A 26,157-nucleotide genomic window follows, 5' to 3' on the forward strand; every position below is an offset into this window, starting at 1 on the left:
GTGATGACTGGTTGTGGCTAAGTTTTGCAGGCAGAAGGTGTTTTTGTGAGCCTTTTGTTGATGCCACATATCCTGCAGTATGGGTCAAAGGGTAGGACCAGCTCTTCCAGCACAGCCAGTGTACAGCTGACAACACAGACTTACTGCTTCATAGCTCATCATCTTGAAGGGTGTGACAGATTCCTGGAATCAGTGGTATGTCCTCCAGCTGGAGGCTGACTGTGGAAAAAGTAAAGAGTTGGTTTTCACCTCCATGGCCCTTCAGTTTTTGATGGACTACCTTATTTTTTTACCCTATAGACCTTTTCTAAATATACAGCTATATAGAAAGGACAAGGTCCTCATGAAAACTCTTAAAAAAGCAGTAGTGACAGCTTCAAAATCCTCCTCCTGAAAATACAGTAGTAACAAAGTAACCTACTACACCTCAGAAAAAAATGCAGTCCTTGAATCAGTGGTCTGACCAACTCTGAAGAAATATTTACATACAAAAGAACCCATACTTTTAAATGCAATATTCTCCTCAAGAATGTTGTGAGAGACTACACTGAGACTACACTACTTAATTGCCTTCACAATAGGCTGTGAATGCTCCCTCAGTAAATGCAGTAGTATACTCAGATTATGGTATTTGTGTAAATGCTCTCAGATGCTGCAAATGTGATTAAATTTGAAGTTTTAAAATTGAATTTATGTGGCTAGGATTCATATTAAATAGCAGTAGATGAAGTTTTATTTTCTCAACTTTTAAATTTTACTGTGTGTCTGTAAATTTCCAAGTGGTGGGGGTGACTACTTTTACCATCTTTGTTCCAGAAGCTGAATAGCAGAAAACTTGGCACCACTGCTCTACGTCATGAAAATGAACAGGGGATGAAGTAAAATGAGTTGGATTTTGTTGTCTTTCTCCCCCTGCCCCACCCCCCCCCAAAATACGCTTTATATGTTTTTTCCTATATTGCCCTTTTAATAAAAAAAAGTGGTATGACAACAGAATTTGTAACTTTATATTCTAATATGCAAAAGCCTCATTGTAGCTTGTCAACACTAGGAATTTGTACAATGCTAAAGAGTAAGTTAAAATGCAATTGAATGCTAAACTTGGTAGCCCTCACAACAAAATCTACTTTAGATTCATCGAAATAGTTTTCTAACTTCTAAATCAAGCTCTACTCATAGGGTAACCAAGTATACATTAAATATATTATGATTATCCAGAATGAGGACACACTCTGCATAATATTCTTTGTACTCATGAGGTAGGTGTTGGTTCAAGGTTTTATAAGCACTTGCCGACTTACGACAGTTACTGGTTTACCCAGATAATCCAGTTGGTGCTTTTGCTGTAAGATATGATGATAAGCAATGCATTGTGAGCCCTGTCTTAATGCAGGTCACTGTCTCCTATGCCTTGATTTTAAGTTGTATAATTCCTTTCAAGACCACCCATTTCTCTGAGAAGTCTTGTTGGGGAGAGGTTATTGGAGCTGGACTTGGCGTATTAAGAATGCTTCTTGCAGGGGTGGCAAGATACTTGCTGTGGTTAAATGTGAACTGTAGAATAGCCTATTTTGCTCCTGTGTGTTGTCTTGTGTCCACAAGGTTATCAGTTTAACAATTAGACTGTATTGGAGAGATGAGGGGAAAAGGCTGTTAGGGAAACAGAGGTTTTGAGCAAAATCTGCCCAGCTGTGGCCAAAATTAGGTCATTGCCTGTTTGCAACATAGAGGTGAAAATGACATCCTTTAGATGACATTAAGTTGCAGATGTAATTGTTTTGTTGTGGTAGTATGGCTAACTCTTAGGTCTCTTTTTACTCCCCTGACAACTGCAGTTATGAAATTACTCATATTACTGTAGATTATAGGATTATATACTCTACACTTAGTTGTAGAGCATTTGAGGAAGCAACTACAGAGCACTTTTTTCATCAGACACCATGCTTTAACTTCTTCTGTAGGTTGCCAGCAAGATTAGTATTCAGTCTGATAAATTCTGGCGAGGTGGCTGCAAAGAGAAAGAGATATATCTTGACTTGGTAAAGTTAGCAGTGCTTGGACAAAGGTTGTATAGCTTCCCTAAGGTGTAGCTGTCAGTCTGACTATATTATGCTGACTCTATTTTAACAAAACTGAAAGTTTTTTGATTGAAAAAATCCAGTGAAACGTAGGCTATTCTTTTGTAGTTTTAAGCCATTTGAAATGTGGCCATGATGACAATGATATTTAGTAGATAATCTTATAATGTAAGAGGACATGCCTGCATTCTAGATGTCTACTGTTTTGGCAGATAGCCAGCGTTGATGAAGGCAAAGTCATCCTTGTGGAGCAGGTGGGGAAAACCTAATAGGAACCCCATTACTCATTTTAGGTATAAGTCATCTAGAAAGGTCTTGGAGCTATAACAGATCTTGGAAAACATCTGCTTAATATTTCATAGTGATAAAGGAAGTGCAACTTTTTGATAGTGAAAAAAAAAGTAGAGAACAAAGCAGAAAACTATTATTGTGACTCTATGTTCAAAGGGCTAACAAACTGGATTCATACAGCATGAGTCTCATCTCCATGCGAAGAAGAACATAGTCCTAATAGTGGGACTAGTTAATATCCATGTAAGACTGACAAGGTTAATGTGTATTATGATTTTTTTTCTTGGTCCAAGAATGACATAAAACTGCTGTTGCTTCCTAAACTTCCTAAAGAGAGAATAGAGTCCAAAGTAGTGTGGCAAATATCTATAAAAGGATGTGCAGCGTAAAGGAACAACTATGTGGCCATCAACACCATCTCTTAGTGTTAAGAGTAAGGAGGGGACGATCAACTGAAACTAGCAGGTGGCAAAAGTGTAGATAAAAGGAGCTAATTATTCACACAGTGCATAAGAAAACTGTGAAACATAATCCTGTTCAGTGTTATCATGCTCAGAATTTCAAATGGGTCTGAAGAGTGACTAGACAAATTCACAAAGGAAGAATGAAGTATGTGCTGCTGGCTTGGGGAGCTTTGAGCTCTAGCCTGGTAGTTCCTGGCGATATGCTTCCATAATTGTAACGGTATATTCTGGTATTCTTACCTTCTTTTGGCATCTGGTGCTGCTGGGGTGTAGATCCTAGGCTAGATAGCCTCCAGTCTGGCCCATTGCAGATCATTTAAGCTTTATGTCCTTATGGCTTGCCTACTAAATAAATAGTATTTGAGGGCTTCCATTTTCCTTTCCTTATGGGACTCTTAATATAAGACAGATGTATACAATATATATGCTCAAGAATGTTCTTGTGACTGAAGCAATCTGCTGTGGAATAATCTTCATCTCTTATTAAAATCTCTCAGTTTGAAAACGGGACAATTTATGGTTGCCAGCTGGGAATGAGCCTAGCTCATGTGAATTCTCAAAAAGTGCCCAGAAATTTTCAGAATTTGCTAGTTGGCATAGGTTAAAATTGTGCCAGAGACCATTTAAACAATTAAGCAATGCAACCAGTTGCATTCCAGTACGCAGGAGTGTGTCCAGGCACGGTGCAATTTACAGTTTCATCTTGAGTATTGTGTTCGTATTCAGCTTGAATTACTAAACATGCATTTCCTTGCACAGTAGGGCTACTCTGTGTGACCACCATAGTTACTCATCTGCTTCTTACAGGCCAGATCTCTTTGCTAATTTTAATGAAAAAGAGTGAAAAGTTCATTTGGGTTCTTGAGGTGTCTAAATCTTGCATAGAAGTGAAAATCTAAAGCACAGGAGTGATTTGGGGTCATTTGAACCTTGTGGTGTTAACTACCTGGGAAACCAGCAAAGTTGCTGCCTAGAACAAGGAACAAAACTAAGAGATGCTTTGGGAAAGGATCAGTTATAGAATTTATGATTTTTTTTTTCCTTTTAAGTAATAGCTACCTTTTCTTTTTAGACTATGTCTTCAGCAGTTGTTCAGATATACGCAGCAGATCGCAATGCCATGTGGTCAAAGAAGTGCTGTGGTGTTGCTTGTCTTGTAAAGGACAATCCGCAGAGGTCATATTTTATCAGAATATTTGACATTAAGGTAAGCGTCTTTTTTTCTTTTTCAGAGCCTTTAAATTTGGTTGTATTCATTCTTCATTTTGAATTCAGTGAGTATAGGTTATAGCTATGCATTAATAGAAATTCTCAACTAAGTATTGTGCTTTAAGCAGTGCAATTGCACTTGTTGCACTTGCCAATTGATAACGTTTTCAGGTATTCTAAATTTAAATAATTTCCTACATTTCACCTTTAATAGATGAAATAAATATCAATTTTTTACAGCGCTCAGAAGCTGTCCTCTTCAGATCTGATTAGTCATGTTAGTGGAAATTAGTATAGTGTCACTGATATGGATAGCTGTCAAAATTCTAACAGGTGTCACTACTTTGGATGGTTTAAGAAAATAATGGGTAGAAACAATTTTTTGATTAGTGTGGTGGTGCATGTAAAAACTGCAGGACAAACAAGTTGTGTGTTCTGACTTTCTGGGGGGATTGGAGTGGATAGCTTTTTCTTTCATTCTCCTTCCACAAAAAATAGACTCATACTGAAGATCTTTGTCCTATTATAATAGGACAATTCAAGAAAGTGGGAACTCAGAGATGAAGTGTCCAAGATGTGTTTTCATAACAAAAATGATGCTGAGAATACTAAGTCCTACTGACTGTGCTGAGACTTTGGAAAGCTTCCCGTTATCTCTGTGGCCAGGAAACAGCTTCTTATCTGTCAGCATTCAATGCTTAAAATCTCTCAGACTTGTTCAGAATTGCCAGTTCGCACTTGCATTTGACTTTTGTGATTTGGTCTCCTGGTTGCTAAGACTCTGTCAGAAAACTCTTCCTTGGGTGCTGAACTCTAATGTCATTTAAATACATGAGACTTCTTGGAAAGATGAGCTTTTTGTTCTCTTTAAGTTAAGTATTTTCAAGTCAAGACTGAGTTAAGAACAGGAGACTGGAAGCCTCCTTTTATTGCTGTTGCTGGTTTGTCCCTGTATTCCTGTGGCTGGTCACTATTACTGCTCTCAGTATCACTGTTGCAGGGTTGTAAAACTTGGAAGCAAGTTTTTGGTAACATCCAGGAATTTGAAGAGAACACGGTGACCCAATGGAATAGACTTTCACAGCACTTACACAAACTCTGGTTTGCTTTGATTTTGATTGAGCTAATCCATTGGGTTAAAAGCATGGCAGATGTTTAACACTGTGCTGTGTCCAATTCTTAATAGGTTCTATTGTAAAAGAACTTAAAATCTGTAGTTTAATAAGAAGTTTAATAGTCTTCTTTTTTGTTTGTTTTCTTCTTTTCAGGATGGGAAATTACTGTGGGAGCAGGAGCTGTACAATAACTTTGTATATAATAGCCCTAGAGGATATTTTCATACCTTTGCTGGAGATGTGAGTCTCAATGTCTTTGAATACCTATTTTAAAATGCCTTTGATTTGAACAGTATCTTCTTTTAATGTAACAAAGGTTATTAATTAATTCTATTAATTATTGGTAAAAGCTTATTTATTAAAGGAATTTTTGTGGTATATCAACTAGAAAATTTAATATACAGTGCAGAAGCATAAAACATGGTTCTTTATTTTCAACTTTCTTCAATGAAATTGCATTTTGACTTGCAGATGATATTTATGATATATCATGTATTCTTAAAAGCAGAAATTTTCCTTTCCCCTCCCCTTTTTGATTCGAAGCTACAAGATTTTACTAATATGTTAGCTGTGATCTTTAGAAACTTGATTAGTAGACAGACATTCTTAAGATACAATTTCCAAATTTGTGGTAATTTTTTTTTTCTGTTATACCTTTAGAAAGGTGTAAGACAATATTTAAGAAAGCCTTTAAAACATTTTCTTAGTCATGGGGGGGGAAATATTAATGTTTTTCAGACATGTCAAGTTGGTCTTAATTTTGCTAATGAAGAAGAAGCTAAACTATTCCGCAAAACAGTAACAGATTTACTTGGACGACGGCAGAAAAAATCTGGTAAATATTCAAATTAATCTTAAATTCAGGCTTGTTTATGTTGTTTTGGGGGGGAGGCAGGAAGCTATTGCTATGTCTGAAAGCCACTGGAGGCACTACTGCCATATTTATATTTTGGCGTAATTAGCTGTTAAACCATGTTTCTTTCTCTGGTGTGCAAAAATTAGTTTTCTGAAATTACTCACCTTGGTATTCTGTTCTATAAGTGTCTGTGTAAGATGGGACCCCAAGGTCTTGATTTGAAAATACAGACTGGGGGAACAAAATTGTAAGCTGACATTGGGCAAACTAGAAATCTTTCTCTAAGTTGTTTTCGTATTTGAATAAACCCTCTTTTAGCCCTAGGCTAAAATTTGTTAAATTCAGCCCAAGTGGGTTGTAACAAAAAATTTACCATCTGGTATGTTCAGTAGTTCATGAAATTTTGGCAATGATCCAGCAGTTAGTAGAGAAACATCTTTTATTCAGAACTAGTGATCTTGGCTCATGCCAAGAACAGAAGACATGATGTGCCTATACTGTCCTTAGCAGCACAGGACAGTCAGTGAAGCACAGCATGCTTTTTGCCAGCTGCAAGATGCCTTGGGAGCGTGGTTAGTGCTTTAAAGGCAGCTCAGGCTCCTACAGATCTTGTCTTGGGCATTTTCCAGGGAGCCCATAAACAACTTTCCTGTCTTTACAGCCATATGTCTGTGAAGTATAAAGTGATATAAAATACAGGCTTGGAAGAAGTAGATGTGTTCAGGCTTGCTGTGAGATGTAATGTGGACTTATGTGCAAGCTACAGGATGCATTTTTGTAATCCATTCTGGAATTGCACTAGCAATGCAGTGTAGGCTACTGTAGAAGGAGGAAGCCTTCATCCTGGAGAGCTGCTCTTGCAGGTACTCTTGTGAGTGTGCATTATCTGTATGTATTCACTTGGATTTCATTAAAGCATGGTGACTCAGGAGCAGAACACTTGTTCCAGGAGCTTAAATGACTTCTTTAAGATTCCCTCAGCTCAGAATAAGCTCATAAGGTTTCATGAGAAGAAGTGGGATCATTAAGAAGTGGAAATTACCAAGTTTCTCATACTCATATTACAAAAGTAATTTTGCATCTATTGTTCCTGAAGTTTTACTCTATTACGTGTCTGAAACATAATGCTGCAATGCACAGATATTATGTGGGAAGAAGTATGTTTGCATTATTGGCCATAGCAAACTTTATTTGAAAATAGTGGTTCAGTCAAACCTTCTGTTCAGAGGTTTTTCTTCCATATAGTGATTTTTTTCCACAGGACCACATTAAGTTTTTCTAGTCTACTCTCTGAACTAATATCTTGGTTTGTATGCTAAAGCTCATGTTACTTTGTATATTGTTTTCACAAACAACTCCACCTCCCCAAACATTTGCAACTTCAAGATAGCTTTTCTTTTAAGCAGACAATTAAATGAAAAACAAAGAACCCTCAAAAACTATAAAAAAACCAAAAAACAACTCAAAAACTCAAAAACCTCACAACACTACAGGTTTTTTCTTAAGAGCTGCAAACCAAGAATTTAAAACAGATACAAGATTCCTTAGTCAAGCCACCAGATGGAGTTCTGTATTTGTCCTTGTGACTGTTTAATTGTGCTTCTGAAATAACAAGTTTTGCACTGTTCAAATCAAAGCTGATTTGCTCTTGATGTTTATACTTTTATTCATTTATAAATGCTTATATAGAACATATTAATTTACATATATATAAATGATACCAGAGTTGTATATAATTTATAATATTAGTACATCCTAATTTCACAATTACAGAGGTAATAGTCTGATAATTTTGATGCTTTTCTGTTTTAACGGGATTTTTACCTTCATACCTTCCAAACTATGTTTAATTTCATAGCAGTGCCACTTGAGATGCTTTCAGCTCAGCTAAGTACTCCATGTGATCATTTAGCTGCCTGATATGCCCTTCAGGACTTGCTTGGAGACTTCTCCAGGAGTCTTATGGAAGACTTAGGTGGATGAAAGGTAGCAGTAGCATCAGTTCTGGCTCTCAAAGCCAAGGCTTGGTTCTGAGGTTAGCACACAAAATACTGTCTGACAGCTAAGAGAAGACACAACTGTGTTCTGCTCTTCCTCACTCAGCATGAAATGCACTCCATTGTACAGACAGCCCCTGAGTAAGTGCATCTGGAGCTCTAGAGAGGTGAAAGTTTGGCTCCAAACAGAAATCTACAGAAGCTTGCAAATGTACAAAATATCAAGTAGAGAATAGCATGAGGGACAAAGGTAGGGAAAGAATTCTTAATCTCTTGTCCAAATCTTTGTAATAGTGCAGGGTTTCATGTAAACCCTGGTTTGGGTTGGCCTTTTCATTTTGGGGGCTTTGGGGGTTTTGGATTTTTGGTTTTGTTTTTTGGGTTTTTTTAGTCAATTAAATTCTTAACCTTAGATTAGAAAGAAATTGCTATAATTCATTATTTTGTCTGTAGATTTACTTCAATAATATCTCCATTTACTTCTTGAACCAATCCCAAGTAGTTCTCTCAGTAAACAGGGTGATTACAGTGTGACTCTTCTCAGTGCTTGTCACTGCAGTACATTCTCACTTTGGGTATTGCACATAGATAATATTAGTTTTTATTTTTATTATCTTGCCTTGGAAATGTTAATGTGTACACCGACAAGTGCCTTCTCCACATGCTGAGCACTCATCCCTAAAAGGGAAACAGACACTTGTTCTTAACTGCAGGTAGTTCTTTCTGAAGTAGGAGGCTTCTTGATTAGTTTTTATGTACTGCTTGTAGTTAATGGGTGGGAGCTCTGTTGATCTTCCATGAAACTGCTTTTTTCCTTCACCAGCTTTTAGCTCTTCACTACCTTCATAATGGGCTTTGTAAGTTTCAAGGTAGATCCTTCATATGGAGAGGGATTCTTATATTTGTTTTTGTTTATTTCTTTCATCTTTTGTCGCAGCTTTTGTATTTGCTGCCTAAGTGACAAGGGCGCCTCTAACCTGCTCAGCTTGCATTGGATTCAAGTCTTGGCAGAGATTATTCTCATTTCCAGGAATACTCACTGAAGGGAGCTGTGTTCTTAGTACACGGGCAGCTTCTGATATTCATCTGGTTTAGATCAGTAAGCACATACATCTTCAAAAACCCAAAAATCTGCCACTCTCATCAGGTCATCTGCACTTCAGGAACAAAAGTTCATTTTTTTTGTCAGCAGTGGCAACCACAGAAAAACAGAGCTAGTCTCTCACAAATTAAGCTAGCCAGTAAAAATTATAGGAAGTGTATATAATGTTTTGATTTGTTTCCCCCTATTTTTTTTTTACTTGAACTGTTTATTATGATGAAAATTGTGAAGGGTTCGCATGATTTGACTCAAGGCCATCTAACATTTCCTGTGAATGCCTCCTGCTTTTGCCATCTTCCCATCCTATGACAGATGACTTACAACCAGTCCTGCACTCTCCTTTGCTGTCTCTTAAGTTGCTGACTAGAACTCTGATTATGGTCTACAGGTTGAGCTGGGGGTTGATTTTTATTTTTTAAAAAATTTATTTCCAGGGTACAGTACAAGATGTGGTTTCTTAAACTGAATCTTGTAGGAAGGGAGAGCACAATACTTAGCCATAAAGTAAAAGTTTTTCTCACCTCAGACCTGTTACCTTATGCTGAGGTATCTTTGCAGAGGTTCTCCACCTCTATGCCTGAAACTAACCTGCTGTGACATAAAAATCAACTGTCTTTGGAAGGCTTGTTCATAAAAAGTTGATTCTCAATGGATTGTGGTCACCTCCCCATGAAGGTTTGATGGTCTTGACAGATTCCTTTATTCCTACCTGAAGATCAGCAGACTGTCATGAGGCTGACTTGCCTTGCATACTTAGGATTGTATATTTTTGGGGTTTTAAGTATTCCTAGGACAAGGTCAGCACCATCTGTGGAGGTACTGTCTCTCTTCTTATGTTTGTGAGTCTGGAAAAATACAGCAAGCCCCCAGTTTTTCTGGGGCTTGCTAGAAAGTGAAGTACCTGTTACAAATTCTCATTATGCAACTCTTGGGAGCCCCTGTTATACTACAGATAATCCATATCCTTACAGAGCTGTGGCCTTTGTTGCAGTGAGATGATAAACTGCTTGGCTTTATGGGTGCTGTTAAATCCAAATTTCTTAAGAGTGTGTGTAGCGATAGACAAATAGTGTAGATGTGTGCTGGGGGTGGATAGGAATTAAAAGTAAGTGAGGGAAATCTCCTTTAAAGGGGAAATTACTATTATAGGCTGAGAATATTGAGGTGTGAAATCTTTACATTTTAAGTCATCAAGCCAGGTTCTTCATAGTCTGTGAAACACTGTGATGCTGTGAATAGAATATCATATTAGTACCAAGGAGAGTCTAGTTCTTTCCGTATTGTTCAGTTACCTGTTGGATAACATAGGTGGAATGTCTTGCTCCTGTGTGTCCAATCTTTTATGAATGAAGCAGAAAATTAATTAAATTTTAGGTTCTGGGAGGGAGCAATACTCTAAAAAAGCAGTAATTATATTTCACATAAAAATGGCAGAACAGTTTTATTCAGCGGTTATCTAAAAGCATAATGCTTCAAGAATCTTACTTTGATAGATTATATTTAAAACAGATCCTTTTGAATATCTCATTCTACTTCATGGTTGAAATGCCTGAAACCAACTCAGTAATCTATTGCCTTTTGCTCGTGCTCAGTTTGTACACTTAAAATCAGTGCTTAGTGTCTAAGGTTGGGTTTTCTTTTTTGTTCTGTAATACTTTTTTTCAACTGCACAAGTAGACTTTAAGGATATTAATAGATTCCTAAGTTTGAGGTCAAGATCACTGAAAGCTTCACTAGACACTAAAATTTAGAATTAATTTTTCCTGTGATACCTATGGTTAAATGGCTCTTTTTCTTTTTCAACAGAAAAAAGACGAGACCCACCAAATGGTAAGCTTTTTGCATGAATCACTGCATTTTATTTTTTCCTTCTGCTGTCTTTTACTGTTTATGTAGAGCTTTGTTTCAGATTTGTTCAGGATAGTCATGAAACAGCAAAAGCAGTAAACTGGAGCTTACAGTATTCTTTCTGTTTCTGTTCTTTGGTATTTGTTTAGTTGTGGCTTGAAAACTTTGTGGCTTAGCTGGCATTTGTAAAGAATGTTTCTGGAGGAGCATGTTTTGTTGCAAGTAGGAGAGAGAGCCCTTCAGCTTTAACTAAGAAGAAAACTTTGTACCTTGCATTTGCTGCTTGATCTTCAGAATATGCATGTATAGGATCACTGTACAATGTCTGTCCATTTGTCTTAATGGCAGGCATAATAATGATGGATCAATTTCAGTATATCTGGCTAACCATGTAACATAGTCTTTTGGGTTTATGTCATATGTTCATCAATATTAGACTACTTTTGAATGAAGAATTATTTGAATCTCTTTGCCTCTCAGGAGCATGTCTTACAAACATGAAGATACAGGTTCCTCATGACATCCTCTTATTACAATGATGGAAGGAATCGAGCTATGTATCAGTTTAATACAGAGCTTTTTTACCGTCCATTCTAAAATCATGAAAAAGGCACATCAATTAATACCAAGCTTGGTGGTTCTGGTTTCTGAATTCACACTGAAGTTAAAAAGAGATTTCTCTTGTCATATTTCTGTCAGTGATCCAGATCATAGGTCATAGCATGTATCTCTGAGTTTGCTGCTTGAGCAAGGGTAGAGTCAGCCAATCTTCTGAAATCTTAATGTCTTGAGGGAGTAGCCTTAAAATTTGTTCTAACCAAATCATTCAAGCATCTCTGTAGGTCATCAAAATAGGTCATTCATAACTATAATCTTGAATTATGGAAACTAATGATTCCTTTTATATACCTAGATAAAACCTCCCTCATATGGAATACTTCTCAAAAAACTGCTTTTTCTTTTTCATAAACTTCAGGTTTTGAGGGAATTCAGGCAATCATCAGTTTAGGTTAGGCATTTTTAGTATCGATTAAACTTTGACTGGGCTGTTAAGTTTTGACACACTCATAGTAATACCATCTGTGATGGTCTTGCCAGCTTTTCTGAGCTTTCAGAAGGTTTTAACTTCTCCGCTTACCTAAACAGCACATCCCTGATAGCAGTGTCTGCAGAGCAGATGGGAATTACAGCAGCAGTAGTGATCATGTAGTAACACCTCCCACAAAAAATTTAGTCTCTGTTATACCACAAACAATTTATTGGTCTAGTTTGCTATCCTTGAATAGAACAAGGTTGAAGAAAAATAAGCCTGCAAAAACTTTTGTGCTTAAAATATTCTACATATCTAATGCTGTAAGACGTGGGAACAATATTTTTCTGAGAAAAATTCTCTCATACTAGACTTGCAGTCATTGTCCCTATGCTGACTGTATCCTGAGTATTCTGTGGAAGACATGGGTTTTATGCTCAGTGTTCCGATGTATAATCACTTCAAAGGTTTTACAGCATCTGTTTTTTAATAAATTGTTCCTCTGGGGCATCCACATTCAAAACCTGTCAAAACCTTTTACTTTTCTGATTTTATAAAATTCTGTAATGCCTGGCTTCTCTGCTGGTTAAAAGTTTTGTGGCCATGTCCTCAGTAGTCACAGATAGGGCATGGTCAGGGCATGGATTATAGCTTCAGGTTGTTACACCCTACACAGACTTCACATTTCAGTATTTGGAATTAAGACCAGAGCAGATACATGCTATCAGCATGTAACTGGGAGAAAGACAAAACACACCTGTTGTAATAACAGCTAGTTTTTCCTTTACTCTCTATATGCAGTTTCTGTTCAGAAATTCTTGGGGAGAAAAGATGAAACACCTGCTTTTTTTCTGCTGGGTATTAATGTATTATTAGCTCTAAAACTGAAAAACAAGAACAGTCACATTTCTGTTCTCACATGACCCATGGTTGAAATACTGTGAGGAATTTTATTTTACTGGGACTTGTTAGTCTGGATTTTCTGCATACATTGAAGCTGCATGGAGAAAGCACTTGGTCTTTTGTATGACGTTTTCGATGATAGGGATTTAAGTTTTGTTTTTTTTGTAGAATTGCAGGATTAAACTCAAATTGGCATTAACAGTTATGTAAAATGTATTAGTCTGTAATTTCCCGGGATTTATGTTCTACTCATTTGTAATAGCTAGGTCTCTTTATGCAAATAAAGAAGAGTTACTGTGGTTGAACTGACCTCATAGTGAAGTACTGATGAGGATGAAATGAGGATTTGTCAGGGTATTAGGTTTTGAGAAAATCCTGAAGAGCCATGTGGCAGAATTTTGTTTCAGCTATTAACTAGAACAGTTTGCATTTCTTGTAGGGCTGTCTGTAGCCTGGGACAGGATACCTAGAGAGGCTCTAAATAAAATATAGACTAGAATTAACATTTCAAAATGTTCTGTACAACATTTTCTGGAGCCCCTTCTGAAGATGTCAGTGATAACAGTGGATGCTTAAGGCCACTGTATTGTCAGGTACTTCCTAATGATGAGCTCTATATGCCTCTGTCATCTTCATTTATTGAGCTGTCTACACCTGCTGGGGAAGGTGCATGCGTAATGATGGGGAAAATTTTACTGGATATAAATATGGCAGTTCTAGAAGAGTACAGTTCTTTCCAAGGTTCTTTTATCCCTCGTGGACATCAAAGGTCTAAACCAGATGGTAAGAAAAATTTTCATCTTCAAGTTTACTGTGACCTCTTGTATTAATATTATTGTCAAGGAATCAGGCTATCAGTCCTTGATTTTAGCTCAGCTGAATAAAACTACCATTTGCAAATTGCTGCTATTTTACATAAAACTGACCATGTTTGGTTAGTTCAGGATTTTATCTGCAGAAAGATGCATTTCAAAGACTGCTAGTAATTGAGAGATGAATATCACCAGCTTGCTAGCATTATAAAGGTAGTACCTGTTTCTTTTTTGAATGTCAGTTCAAGTATTGAAACTGTAAATATGAATATAATAGGTGAAAATGGACAGAATATAACAGAAAATGTAATAGGTGATTAAAGTTAAGATTAACTCCTAGTGTTTTTTTTTGTTTTGTACAGAGGAAGTTAAGACTGTAATTTTAAATTAATTCTGAAGATTTTACTGAATTTATTGCTAAGTTTAGAGTTGATAATATTTGATGATTAGTCAATTCAGTGCTAATTTTAAGAGAAACTCTTAACAATGCAAGATTTGTGTAGTCTTATGTGGTCAATTTATGTTTTGGTATTCTCAAAGGACAGTTGTCTAGATGAAATCATTTCTAGATAAAAGCATTTCTGCTTAGCAGAAAACATTTTAGATTTTTTCATGCGGCTTGAATGCAGTTTTTAATCTTGTACTTTAAGATTCCTACAGGAGTGTTGGAGTTGTCGTATGTTTTATATGAGTTTTGTCTAGCCCCGTGTGATGTTTCTGTTCTTGTTCCTTGTCCTGACCAGTACTGGGTACTTCCCACTGAGGTGTTTTAACTGCAAGTGTCAGCTGTGTTATCTGTTGTGTTGTCTGCTTGTCCTTTCTGATTTTTATATTGGACTGTGAACATAAGGCTTGTTGGTTCTTTCTGAATGCAGTTATGAAAAAATAGTGTCAGAACAAGGTTCAGATTTATCAAAGTCTAATTAGACTTTTTTTCATCATATGTCCAGTAAGACTGTGTCTTTCTTCAGTTGATTTGCTAGCCATTGGGTCCTAACTCACGGGGAAGTAGGGAGTGTTTTCAAACTATTTCTAGCCAAACTGGTTTTAAATGACCTGCTTAATCTCATTCTTCCGAAACTGAAATTACTTACCTTTTGTGTAGGTCTCTTTAAAAATACACCTGTGTATATGTGTATGTATACATATATATGTGTATGATAAATGCATAAATTGCCTCAGTATTTAAATACTGCTATCACTTGCTTATGTCAAGAGTTATTTTCTCTCAAAATTAAAAAACCTGAGCGGAACATGTGCTATGTTCATTTGCTAGTATTACACAAGTAACATAATATTAAAATGCTAAAATTGACAAGAGTATAACTCAGATGCATTTTAAATACCTAGAATAATAATTCAGAATTATTTATAATTAAGAACAAAGTTTGAGAAAATAAATGAAATACACAAATTACAAATTATATTTCTAGGTCTCTTTTTACTGTCTCTGCAAGGTGTTTCTCATCTGGAACTTCACTGTTTAGAAAACCTGTCAAAAGAGTAAGACATAAGAAATCCTGAGTAATTCCGTAGATATTGTCCTGTATTTGAAGACAGTAGTGTGTCCAGAGCAGCCTTCTGAAGCTGTTGTGATGTTCAGGTTCTGTGTGTGATGGCAGAAGGCATTCCTGTGGGGGGCTTACTAAATGAAGTTCTGTCTCCTGAAAGATCAGTTTAGTGTGCTGCCCAGGTAACGGCCTGCTGGCTCTTTGGGTCTAACTGTTTATGAAAGTCACATCTTTTATCTTACCTAGGATTGTAGCTATGTTGTATTTTACTTAGTGTGTCTCATCATTCCATGTGTTCTGTGCACATGGCAAAAAACAAGCTATAGTTCAAAAAATATTCCTGTTGCTCTGCTCTAGCAACATATTTTTTTTCATGAAATATCTTAGTTTATGCATCTGACATCCAGAACCCATTTGGATGCATGTGGCGTGTAAAGCTACAGCTAGAGTTACAAGTATTCTACAACTCAAAAACAACTCCCACAGTTTGTGGATTGAACAAGGCATTGGTGAAACACAGTAGTAAAAATCCTATACTTTATTTACTTTCATAGGCCCAAATCTACCAATGGCAACTGTTGATATCAAAAACCCAGAAATTACAACTAACAGATTTTATACTCCACAAGTCAACAATATTTCATATACCAAAGAGAAGAAGAAAGGAAAAACTAAGAAGAGAAGATTGACAAAGGCAGATATTGGAACTCCATCTAATTTCCAGTAAGTATGTTCTTGAGTTTGAGTTTGGTTTTGGATGGGTGGGAGTTTTGTTGGTTGGGGGGGGAAATTGGGTTGATGGGATATTGGCATTTTGCTTTTCTGATTTTTTTTTTTTTTTTGTGTCAGTTACACTTGAATTTGTGTAACTTGAACTTAGTAAATACTAGGTGGAATGCTGTGTGGTTTAAAAGAAGGTTAGCTTATACACAGATGAGGATTTTCCTGCAGCTGTAAGCAAAAAGTAACTTGCAATCCAAAATCAGCTTAGAAAATGTTTTTGCTGCATAGAGCTGCCTTATTGAAGTTGGAGACTCATATTCATCCTCAATGGTCAACTCTTTAACACCATGATTCCTACACCTGCGCATATTCAGCTGTGCACTGTCATGTGAAATACATATTTGGGTCCTGACTTGTCATAGCTGCAGAAATTACTTGCCATAATTTCATCTTTGCCCTTCTGTTTACAAACTTTTTCTGATGTGTAGGCTAGGATGTGTATCTTGTGATGAAAGTACAGCATACTTCATGAATTTTTAGTATTGTCATTTCTTACCATCTTTAATCTTTTGGAGTAGTTGCAATGTACCACTTTAAGCTTCATTTTCATGAAACTTGCTTTTGGTCACTTTACAGTTAATTAACTGTTGCTTTCCTGAACATTAATTGATGCAATAATCTTCTGCCTTTTAAAATAAATGTATTTTATTTGCTGAAGCAACAAGAACTTAAAGAACTTGAGTTAGTTACAGGAGAAATCAGTTTCTGTGAAGCATGAGAAAACCAGTGTGATGTTTACATGCCAAGTGAATGTCTTATTCTTTTGAACTGGTGTGTTCCATCATTACACTTGTGTGTTTTCCCAGAATAAAATTCCATTAAAGTAATGTTGACATTACTAGTTACAGTAACATTACTGCACAGTGTTTTGAGACGGTGCTCTGTGGAATGTGATAGTGGATGGAACATAAAAAAGGTGAGCTAAAACACTTCCCTAAGCAGACTCCGCTTAGAAAACTCAGGCATCAAACTTGTTCTTACTGATCTGAGTATCAGTGAAGTGCTGCTCTGTAAGTGTCACTTGAATGGAAAAATACAGAAAAGAAGGAAGAGGGAAACAAAAATGAAGGATGCTTGGTAGCTGGTCACAGTTGTGACTGTACCAATGCAGACTTGAGCATATGCAGACAAAATTTGCATTACCCTGTCAGACCTCTGTTCAGAGTTGGTGGAAGGGGTTGTGCAGCAGCATAGATACAAAATTGCTTTGAGACTTGGTTTATGGTGTCTATCAGATTGTGACCTAGAGAAGCTGAGAGTAAGGTGATAAAATATTTAATGACCTTCAAACAAAAGAGACATTCCATTAATTGTAAATGTGAACCTTTACAAAAGAAGTCTGTTGGAAGTGTTTTTGGCTTTAAGGTCTGTATAAGTTTCCTGTAGAGTGCATCAACTATGTGTCATCTTACTCTTTGTAAGTTATTTTAATTGCTGGTTTTGTACAAACATATGGAAACTGGTATTTGGTATTGTTAGGCAAATAAGCCAGTAGGATAACCAGAATTGCTTGTGCTGTGATATTTGTGAAGACCAGCACGGTCGCTATTTATGCCAGATTAAAGTTGCAATCAGTAGATAAAATTTTTAAATGCCTTCTGTTAGATGTGGAGTTTCAGTGTTTTGAGAAAAAAAACAACAATCTGTATTCAACATGAAAGTAACTTATTACTATATACATTCTTCCAAGTCACAGAAAGCTTGGGGTTACCTGATAAGTATGTATTTGCATTGAAAAGATCTGAAAAACATGTGTTACAGTCAGTATGTGCAAGTAATTTATATTACTGTGAAGGATGAAAAATAAATGAAAAATAATGCTAAAACTATGGCATATAAAACTTTAGTGTCAGTTAAGTGCACTAAGTTCTGAGTTGTATGCTCACAACCTCTTAAAAGAGCATCCCAAGTCACACAGATGTGCACAAAATGCACCAATGTGCACAAATATTTGGGTAAGATTTTATTAGTGGTAAACTAATGTCAATTTGTATATTCCAGGTTAATGCATTGTGATCAGCTGTGAGACCCTGTTAGGAAATGCTTGTCTAATTTATGTGAAGCAGGCTGTAGCTTAGCATTCATAATTCTGGAATCAACAAATCATCCCATATTTTGGTAGTCAAAGGCATTTAAATTATGCAAAACAGGGACTTTATTGGTTTTCCTTTTTTATGGCATAATGTCACTTTAAACCAGACCTTTGACTCTTCTTGCTTCTTAAAATAAGTAGTTAACCAGTCATAGTTACACCAAAACCAAAACTGATCATTGTACTTCAGTATTTTATGTTGTGCTGTTGATGAAAACAGACCCAAGCAAGAATACAAGGTCTGTTGTGCAAGACACTGTTTAACAGCAGCCAAATAGTCTTTGTAATTTAGCAAGCTTAGCCTAGACAACATTGGCTACTAACAGCTCACCTGTTATTTTTTATAACTCTGAGTTGAACTTCCTGAAAACTGTATCATGCTTCTTAAAGTCACCATATGTGAAAAGAATCACAAACCATGGAGTCCTGGTAACATTATGGTGCTCTTCTCCTTATCCAATAACAGTATCATGAAGTAGCTTGGAGGGACACAAAACTCATCTTTGTTCTGATTGGTTATAGCTCCACATAAAATAATACTTTAATAGCCACATGAAATGGCTACTAGAAGCTCAGGAAGATGGCAGCTGAAAACAGTACTGACTTATCTTTGAAAGATGTGAATGGGAAAGGGCTGATAGGAGAATCCACAGTGGTAACAGGGAGGAGGAGGATGTTTTCCAGTTGCATGGCACTGAAAAGTTTGGCAGTAGCTCAAAGTCCATTTGATATGTAAAGGCTGAACTTCTCCTTGATCTCTGTGAAGTCCTTCCATCATTATCCATATGCACCACAGGGTGGCATGAAGCCTTCATGTTCTGCCACGGATTGTAACCTAAGGGGAGAAATTCTCTACTTGGTCTTTGGGACATGAGACAAAAAGACAAGAAGTTTCACTATTCCGTTCTCAAGTGGGGAGCTGAGGAATAAGAATTGCTTAGAAGCTGGTAGTCATCTTCAGTTGTATGCTGATTAAATGGACTTTTCTGCTTTTTTAGGCATATTGGACATGTTGGTTGGGATCCAAACACAGGTTTTGATGTAAGTAATTTAATAAGTTACTGAAGACAATGATTTAAATTTTAGAGACCCTTTGCATTAAAGAAAAAGTTAACTGTACAATTAAATAGTTATAAATTGGGATTTTATAATGTGATGTAAACAGAGAGATGTTAGAGTAGAAGGGAATAAGCCAGGGGGCTGAGGGGGGAGAAGATTCAAAACCTTCAGTTTTACATGCAGGGTACTTAGCCCTCCTAAAGTAGTACTTTCTGACTTGTTCTTAACCTTGCTGTTCCTTTTAACTCTAAGATTGTGGATATTGTTTTCCCCTAATACAAATGATATTTTAAAAATATCTCCACATTCCAAGCTACTTAAAACTAATGTATCTGACTTGCAGGTGAACAACTTAGACCCAGAACTGAAAAATCTGTTTGATCTGTGTGGAATTTCAGAAGCTCAGCTAAAAGACAAAGAAACTTCAAAGGTCATATATGATTTCATTGAAAAAACAGGAGGTGTGGAAGCTGTAAAAAATGAACTGCGCAGACAAGGTGGGATTCCTTTTATTTCTACATAAAAATTACCAGGGTATTTTTTGCCTTAAGGATTAGAGTAGAAACTGTTGATGGTGAGCAGTTTTTGATTCTCTTCTCTGGGCAACTGCAGTTGCACTGGATCATGTTTCCATACACTATACACTATGTTAAAGCATAAAGACATGACCCATGATGAGAGTACTTGTCCCTGAGGAATAAGGATATTTTTGCCAATTAAGTAATTTCCAGGAGCACTTAGTCTGAATGCAAAGCTACGCAGTATGTTTGATACAGATTTTTCAGACTCTGCGCGTTAAATATTTATTTATAACCTCAATCTTATAAATAAATGAAAATGTTGGAAGCCATAATGCTTTGTCAGCTGTAGTGGTAGTAGATGGCTGGCAGGTATGTATGCTGCCTGTTTACCCTGGCAGCACTCTGAGAGCCTTGCAACAGCTACAGACCTGCAATTTTTCTATTTTTTTAAAGTTAGTGTTTTTCTAATCTGAAATTGAAAATACTAGTTTTGAGCATGCTTGTGCTGCAAAAAAATTCTCAAATAAGCTGTTGCCTGCCTAACCTTTGAATGGGACCTCAGCTGATGCATTATCTAGTGGAAGATAGCAAGTCAGTTTAAAATTGCACTGTCGATGTCAAACTTTCAAAAATTTGCTTGGAGCTCTTCTCAAGACAAAAAAAAAAAAACTAAAGTGAAATTATAGCAGTTTGAAAGCAGTGAAATACTGAAGAGATACAGAATCAGGGTACAGTGACTTGTTACATTTATTCCTTAGGTCCCCCGCGGTGGAGTGGTATGTACTTGAGCTGGCATCTAAACATATGCTTCAAAGTATTCATGCTATTGTGTGATTTCTTTCCTAGATGATACTTGAGTCTGCTCCTGTCTGAATCCAATGCTAAAAAATATGTTCAAACTTCTTAGTTAAATTGCAAGCAAAACTCCTAATTACGAATTTTTTTCTCAGTAAGAAATCTGTCAGCTTCTCTGTAGAATCTTAACTCTGTTTTAATGTTTGCAGGGTTGTTGATCCCAGGTTGCTACTTTAAAACTAGATTGAGGAGACTTGGCTTGGAGTCTTATGACTAGCTTAAAATATTTTTAAATGCCTGTTTTTCTATTTCATGTGTGTTAACTTCACATTATGACCATTTGCATGTATGCACTTAAAAGAAAAACTGCCTCATCTGTGATATGCATGATGATAATCTACCTCTGTGCTTTTTGATAGAGGTAGATAAAATATTCCAGTACTTCAGTGGGTTTATCCACGATTGCATTATTTGATGTATGGGCTTGACTGCTGTTTGAAGTGTTCTTTCTCAACTGAAAAACGTTTTTCTGTGTTTATTGCAAGAATTTCTGTGCTTACATATTCACCCTGCTAGTATGCTGACTAGAGAGTTGTGGACGAGCCATTCTGCTGAGATGGAAAATATTTTCCTATTTTCCTTGCCCTGTGCCAGCTTTGGTACTGGTCGTTGTTTTTTTGGTGACAGTACCATCTATAGACAATTATGCAAACTTTATTGTTAATAGCAGTGTACAGATCAGTGTGCATTTGTAAAAAAAACCCAACATTATTTTAGTGCTTTGCTTGTACCATCTGTTAGAGGGAGAAGGGAGGGAGGATGAGTTAATGGTGCTCTTTCCTTGCTGCTCCTCTCTCATTTCACTTCAGCTGACTGCAGACAGGCAGAATGCTGTTTCCACACATTGGATGTGGCCTGTCTCTCTAGTTATAATGTGAATAAACCATATCCCCACAGGAGAACCTAACTTGTGTACGAAGTGTAGGGACAGCACAGGCTCTGGAGCCACGACCACGGCCGAGTATCTCCCCAGTGTTGCAAAAACCCGTCTGTAGTGCTTGGCGGGCTGTTACACTTGGTGATACCGCCCTCCAGTGGCCGTGAACGGAACTATAGCCACATCGGCCAAAACCTGAAATTTCTAAAATCAAGAATGTTGGCAGTATGTCTCTTGGAAAATACATGGCATTTCAGAGGCAAATCTCTCTGTATTGTTCTTGTGAAGGGGTAGGAAAAAAACAGCAGGTCGTGAAACTTAACAACATAATACATTATTTCAACAGTGACATCTTTTTTTCTAAAGCAGAGCAGGGAAGGAGGCATTGAGGTACTAGTGACTCCTGCTTCCCCAAAATCCCATTTTTATGGAAGTTCACTTCTCTATGCTAATGCAGCCAGCCTGCTTTCTTTGCAAGTAATGCAAAGGGGATAATAGAAGAGGTAAAGAAGTAACTTCTTGAGTGTAATACCCTTTTTGTTATAAAGGCATGTAAAATCAATCTTGAATTTTCTTAGTTACATGATAGTACCTGGATTATTAAGTAGTTACATTCAGCAACCACACAACCTAAAGTACCGTGAGCCATTAGATGCCTAATGGAAGAGGAAATGAAACAGTGCTATTTAAAATGCCATTAGCAAAGCAAGTACATTTCAAGGCCACTTCAGAGAGAAACGATCCTGTGTGTAGCCCCGAAGTTGTTTCCTTTTGACAGCCACTGGCATAAAGATATTGTTGGAAGTAATTTTCAGTAAAAGAGACTAAGAGTCAGCTTATGCTTTATGCTGCATTAGAATGCCTGGGGGAGGGGGGGGTGGGAATGTTACTAGAGGATTCTGTTTCAAAAAGTGCTTGCTTCAATAATTACCTAATAGAATAATGGATAGATTAGAAAGTGGAAATTCTTTTTCACTTTATGTGTATTTTCAGAAAAATTTTCCTCTTTTTTCTGTCCTAGTTCAAAAATTATTATTATTATTATTATTATTATTATTATTATTATTATTATTATTATTATTATTATTATTTTCCTTGCTCAAAATTTTACATGATTTTTCTGATTTTATCAGTCATTCTATGTATTGCACCTGCTTCATGCGGTGGTTGATGTTTACAAAATACACACCTGACAGGCTATGTTTAGCTTGGTTTGCCCTATAGGTGTAGCTTATAATCAGCTGCATTCAGTTTAATCCAGAATTGGTAAAATTTTCGCAGGCACAGAGATCCTTGCAAAAGGCAAGGCACAGCACAGCCTGTGTTCTTTTTCTGCTCATTTCTGTAAGACTTAGGGGTATTGAGTAGCAGGTAATTCAAAGTTGTTTTGTTTGATTTCAGCTCCACCTCCACCACCACCGTGCAGAGGAGGACCCCCTCCACCTCCCCCTCCCCATAGCTCGGGCCCTCCTCCTCCCCCTGCTAGGGGCCGAGGGGTCCCACCTCCACCTCCTTCCAGAGCTCCCACAGCAGCACCTCCACCCCCACCTCCATCTAGACCTGGTGCAGCAGTGCCCCCGCCTCCTCCCAACCGGATGTATCCTCCACCACCGCCAGTGCATTCCTCATCTGCACCATCCGGCCCTCCTCCGCCCCCACCGCCACCAGCAAGCGGGTCTTCTGTTCCTCCACCTCCCCCGCCTCCTCCGCCCCCTCCTGGTCCTCCTCCACCGCCAGGCCTTCCTTCAGAGGCTGATCACCAGCTTCCAGTTCCTGCGGGAAACAAAGCAGCGCTCTTGGATCAAATCAGAGAAGGAGCTCAGTTAAAGAAGGTAGAACAGAACAGTCGACCAGTGTCCTGCTCAGGAAGAGATGCACTGCTAGACCAGATACGACAGGGTATACAGTTGAAATCTGTGAGTAAGAGCTGTTTCTCATCCACGTTCCCTTGGGACTTGCAAATGCAGTGTGAACAGCAAAATGAGGCTCTGCTTTGGGGGCCGGATTGTATGTTTTAGAGTTTCTGAATCAGTGACTAAACAGTAGTACTGAGAAAATGCAAAGAACACATTTGCGACAGATGAGTCCTGGTGCATGAAATTACCCTTTCAAACTCATTGCTCATTTTTGAGTAAAATCCGTAAATCTTACAGTGATGATTCCATAGTATCGTGGCTGTACAGAACTTTTACAAGAATTATGAAAGGTTGCTGCTTTTTTCACTAATGAGCGAAATAAGCTAAACTGCAGGGGATGAGTTCAGGAGTAGCGGAAGGCTAGTGGTAGCGGAAGGCAAACACTAGATTTATTAGTTTGTGTCTGTTTTCATCTCAGTATGGACCTGTGCTCTGCAAATACTGAGGCTTGTAAGAAGGTGGTTGCTTGTCGTGTGTTTCAACAAGTGCTACCATAAGAGATGCCATAGCTGTCCCTGCTGCAGCACAGGCTATTACTGTTTCTCACTGATACCACTGATTATCTTAAAAGTAATTTCTTAAAAACTATTTTGCGTGTTGGTACTTATTTTTTGCCACTCCTCTGCACTCAAGGCTTCTGCTGAAGGGATTATCCGCCCAAAGCAGTCTCAGTTTACAAACCCAAACAATGAAAAATATTTTGTGGTATATACCAAAGCTAAATAATGATTATGCAGCCACACAAGTCATGCCTGTACAGTCATATGAAGAAGCTTCCCCTTAGATGAGTGCTCATTTCATCAGAGCTGAAATATTTATGCTTTGGTATGGCTAACTACAGTTCTGTTACATGGTAAAAAAGTTTACTTTATCAAGAAAGATTTTGCAGTTTGAGCTAAAGGAACAAGCTCTTCCACACTTTCTTCTCGTGGAAAATAAACTCATTAATCATACAAAGAAGTTTGTCTCAAATGCAGAAGTTCTGTTTTGCTAATTGCTTCTTTCTCTTGTAACATTTTTTTCTGAGGTATCTGATGGTCAGGAGAGTGCACCGCCTACACCTGCACCCACCTCAGGAATTGTGGGTGCGCTAATGGAAGTTATGCAGAAAAGGAGCAAAGCCATTCATTCTTCAGGTGAGTCTGATGGAATTTTTCTGATCTCATGGTGTTAGGTTTTCAAGAGTTAACACTTCTATTTATTTTAAAATACTCCTGAAGAAAAGCATGGATTTCAGGGCAAAATGCTCTTGGCAGTGCCCTGGCTATGGGCTGAAGAGTTCCTTGATGCTGCTTTGAATTACTGGGGTGTAACAATTTGCAGTAATCCTCAACTGAGTTACTAAGAAGGTTAATATCCTTAAAAAGACTTTTTTTGTTGTTGTTGTTGCAACTGGCTTGTTTTTATTTACTAGCTGTCTGATGAAATAAGTTGTCAAAATAACTTGAAAGAAAGTTTTTGATGCTGTCTGTTTGTTGACGCTAAATCTCTTGCCAGTATTCAGGTCCTGTGCTGTGGCTCCAGGTGGGCTTTGGCTGCCACCTCCTGGATAAGGAACAGATACTCAAGTGTTAGTTGACTAGGCTTCTACCAGGACTGAATCAACTTTCCATGCTTAAGTGCTGGGAAAAAAATCAGGGCTGCCAGAGGATTTGCATTTCTCAAATACCAGCTTGTAATAAATGTAGTTCAGTAGCTGCAATGCAGCTGTTTGGTTGCATCTGTTCTATTTAGGCTTTGATAAATTTCTAGAGCTTGCTTTGATATCAGAACTGGTTATGCAGTGTGCAGAGCATCTGACCAAGTGCAGTATGGTTTGTTGATATGCTGCCCTATGTAGTAATTGCCAATTTTGGTACTTAATATAAATTAAATACCCAAAGGAAGCTAAATGCAGTGTTTTCCTATGGGTAGAAAATGCTCTTGTCCAACAAAATAAGTAGTCTAATTTTAACAGACTACATTTTTTTAAGTATGATGCATATAAAATAAGTGGAAGGCTGAATAAAGTCAACAAGAATTGACTTTGAAGTTGATGTTCATTACACAGCTTTGAATATTCCAGTATGCACTATGGCATTTAGCTCACCAGACCTTTTTTGGGAGGCTGCTTTTTTTATCTGCTCGTAAAGTAAACAAGTTCCATTATATAGTAAACCTGGGGAAGCAGTTCTTACATTCCAGAAATTAGTCTGTTTCTGAAGTTTAACACCCTGGAACAAGCTGGCAACTTGCATACTCTTTAAGAAAGAGTAATAAGTAGTAACTGTTAAACAAGAGCTTCTGATTCTTTTTCTCTAGTACAAAACATGTTTTTCCTATGTGAGGAAAAGAGTGAGAAAATAAACAAATTAGATTTAGCTTCCAGCTTGTAACTATCTGAACTGGATGTCACACGTAGCAATCTTAAGAGAGTTTTACTAAATGTATTGCCATGATGACCTTGAACTGATAATTTTCTTTTCAGGAAATTGTGATAGAAATCAGTAATACTTTTATCATGTTAATTCTGTGCATGCTTTTCCTATCTTACAGATGAAGATGAGGATGAAGACGATGAAGAAGACTTTGAGGATGATGACGAATGGGATGATTGATCAAATATTATTATATATATTTTTTTTAAGGTGAATGATATACTAAACACTGCTTTCTGTCTAAGGATTCTGTAAAATTATCATGTAAATGTTCTACCAATTTGCTGTATATTTTTGTTGCCTTTTGCTTTTTTATTAATCTGTGCAATACCTCATTTAATCTGTAAAGGTTTGTCATAATCCTCTACAAAGCTACTCCCTATTAATGTGTGCAAGTTTACACCTGGATGATCATGTACAT

At 37.3% G+C, this 26,157-nt stretch overlaps 1 protein-coding gene across 1 annotated transcript in view; it reads left to right on the forward strand.

Annotated features, from left to right (window-relative positions):
* WASL (WASP like actin nucleation promoting factor) overlaps positions 1–25,942 on the forward strand; it is a 47,938-nt gene extending 21,996 nt beyond the window's left edge. Inside the window, exons 2-11 of the mRNA XM_062491036.1 lie at positions 3,906–4,040; positions 5,311–5,397; positions 5,896–5,992; positions 10,919–10,942; positions 15,771–15,939; positions 19,090–19,132; positions 19,494–19,647; positions 22,805–23,319; positions 24,347–24,455; positions 25,855–25,942. Coding sequence (XP_062347020.1) covers positions 3,906–4,040; positions 5,311–5,397; positions 5,896–5,992; positions 10,919–10,942; positions 15,771–15,939; positions 19,090–19,132; positions 19,494–19,647; positions 22,805–23,319; positions 24,347–24,455; positions 25,855–25,916 — 1,395 coding nt within the window. The 3' untranslated portion in view covers positions 25,917–25,942. The remainder of the gene's footprint in view (positions 1–3,905; positions 4,041–5,310; positions 5,398–5,895; positions 5,993–10,918; positions 10,943–15,770; positions 15,940–19,089; positions 19,133–19,493; positions 19,648–22,804; positions 23,320–24,346; positions 24,456–25,854) is intronic.
* The last annotated feature ends 215 nt before the right edge of the window (positions 25,943–26,157 follow it).

Source organism: Cinclus cinclus, chromosome 4, assembly GCF_963662255.1.
Source record: "Cinclus cinclus chromosome 4, bCinCin1.1, whole genome shotgun sequence".
NCBI lineage: Eukaryota > Metazoa > Chordata > Aves > Passeriformes > Cinclidae > Cinclus > Cinclus cinclus.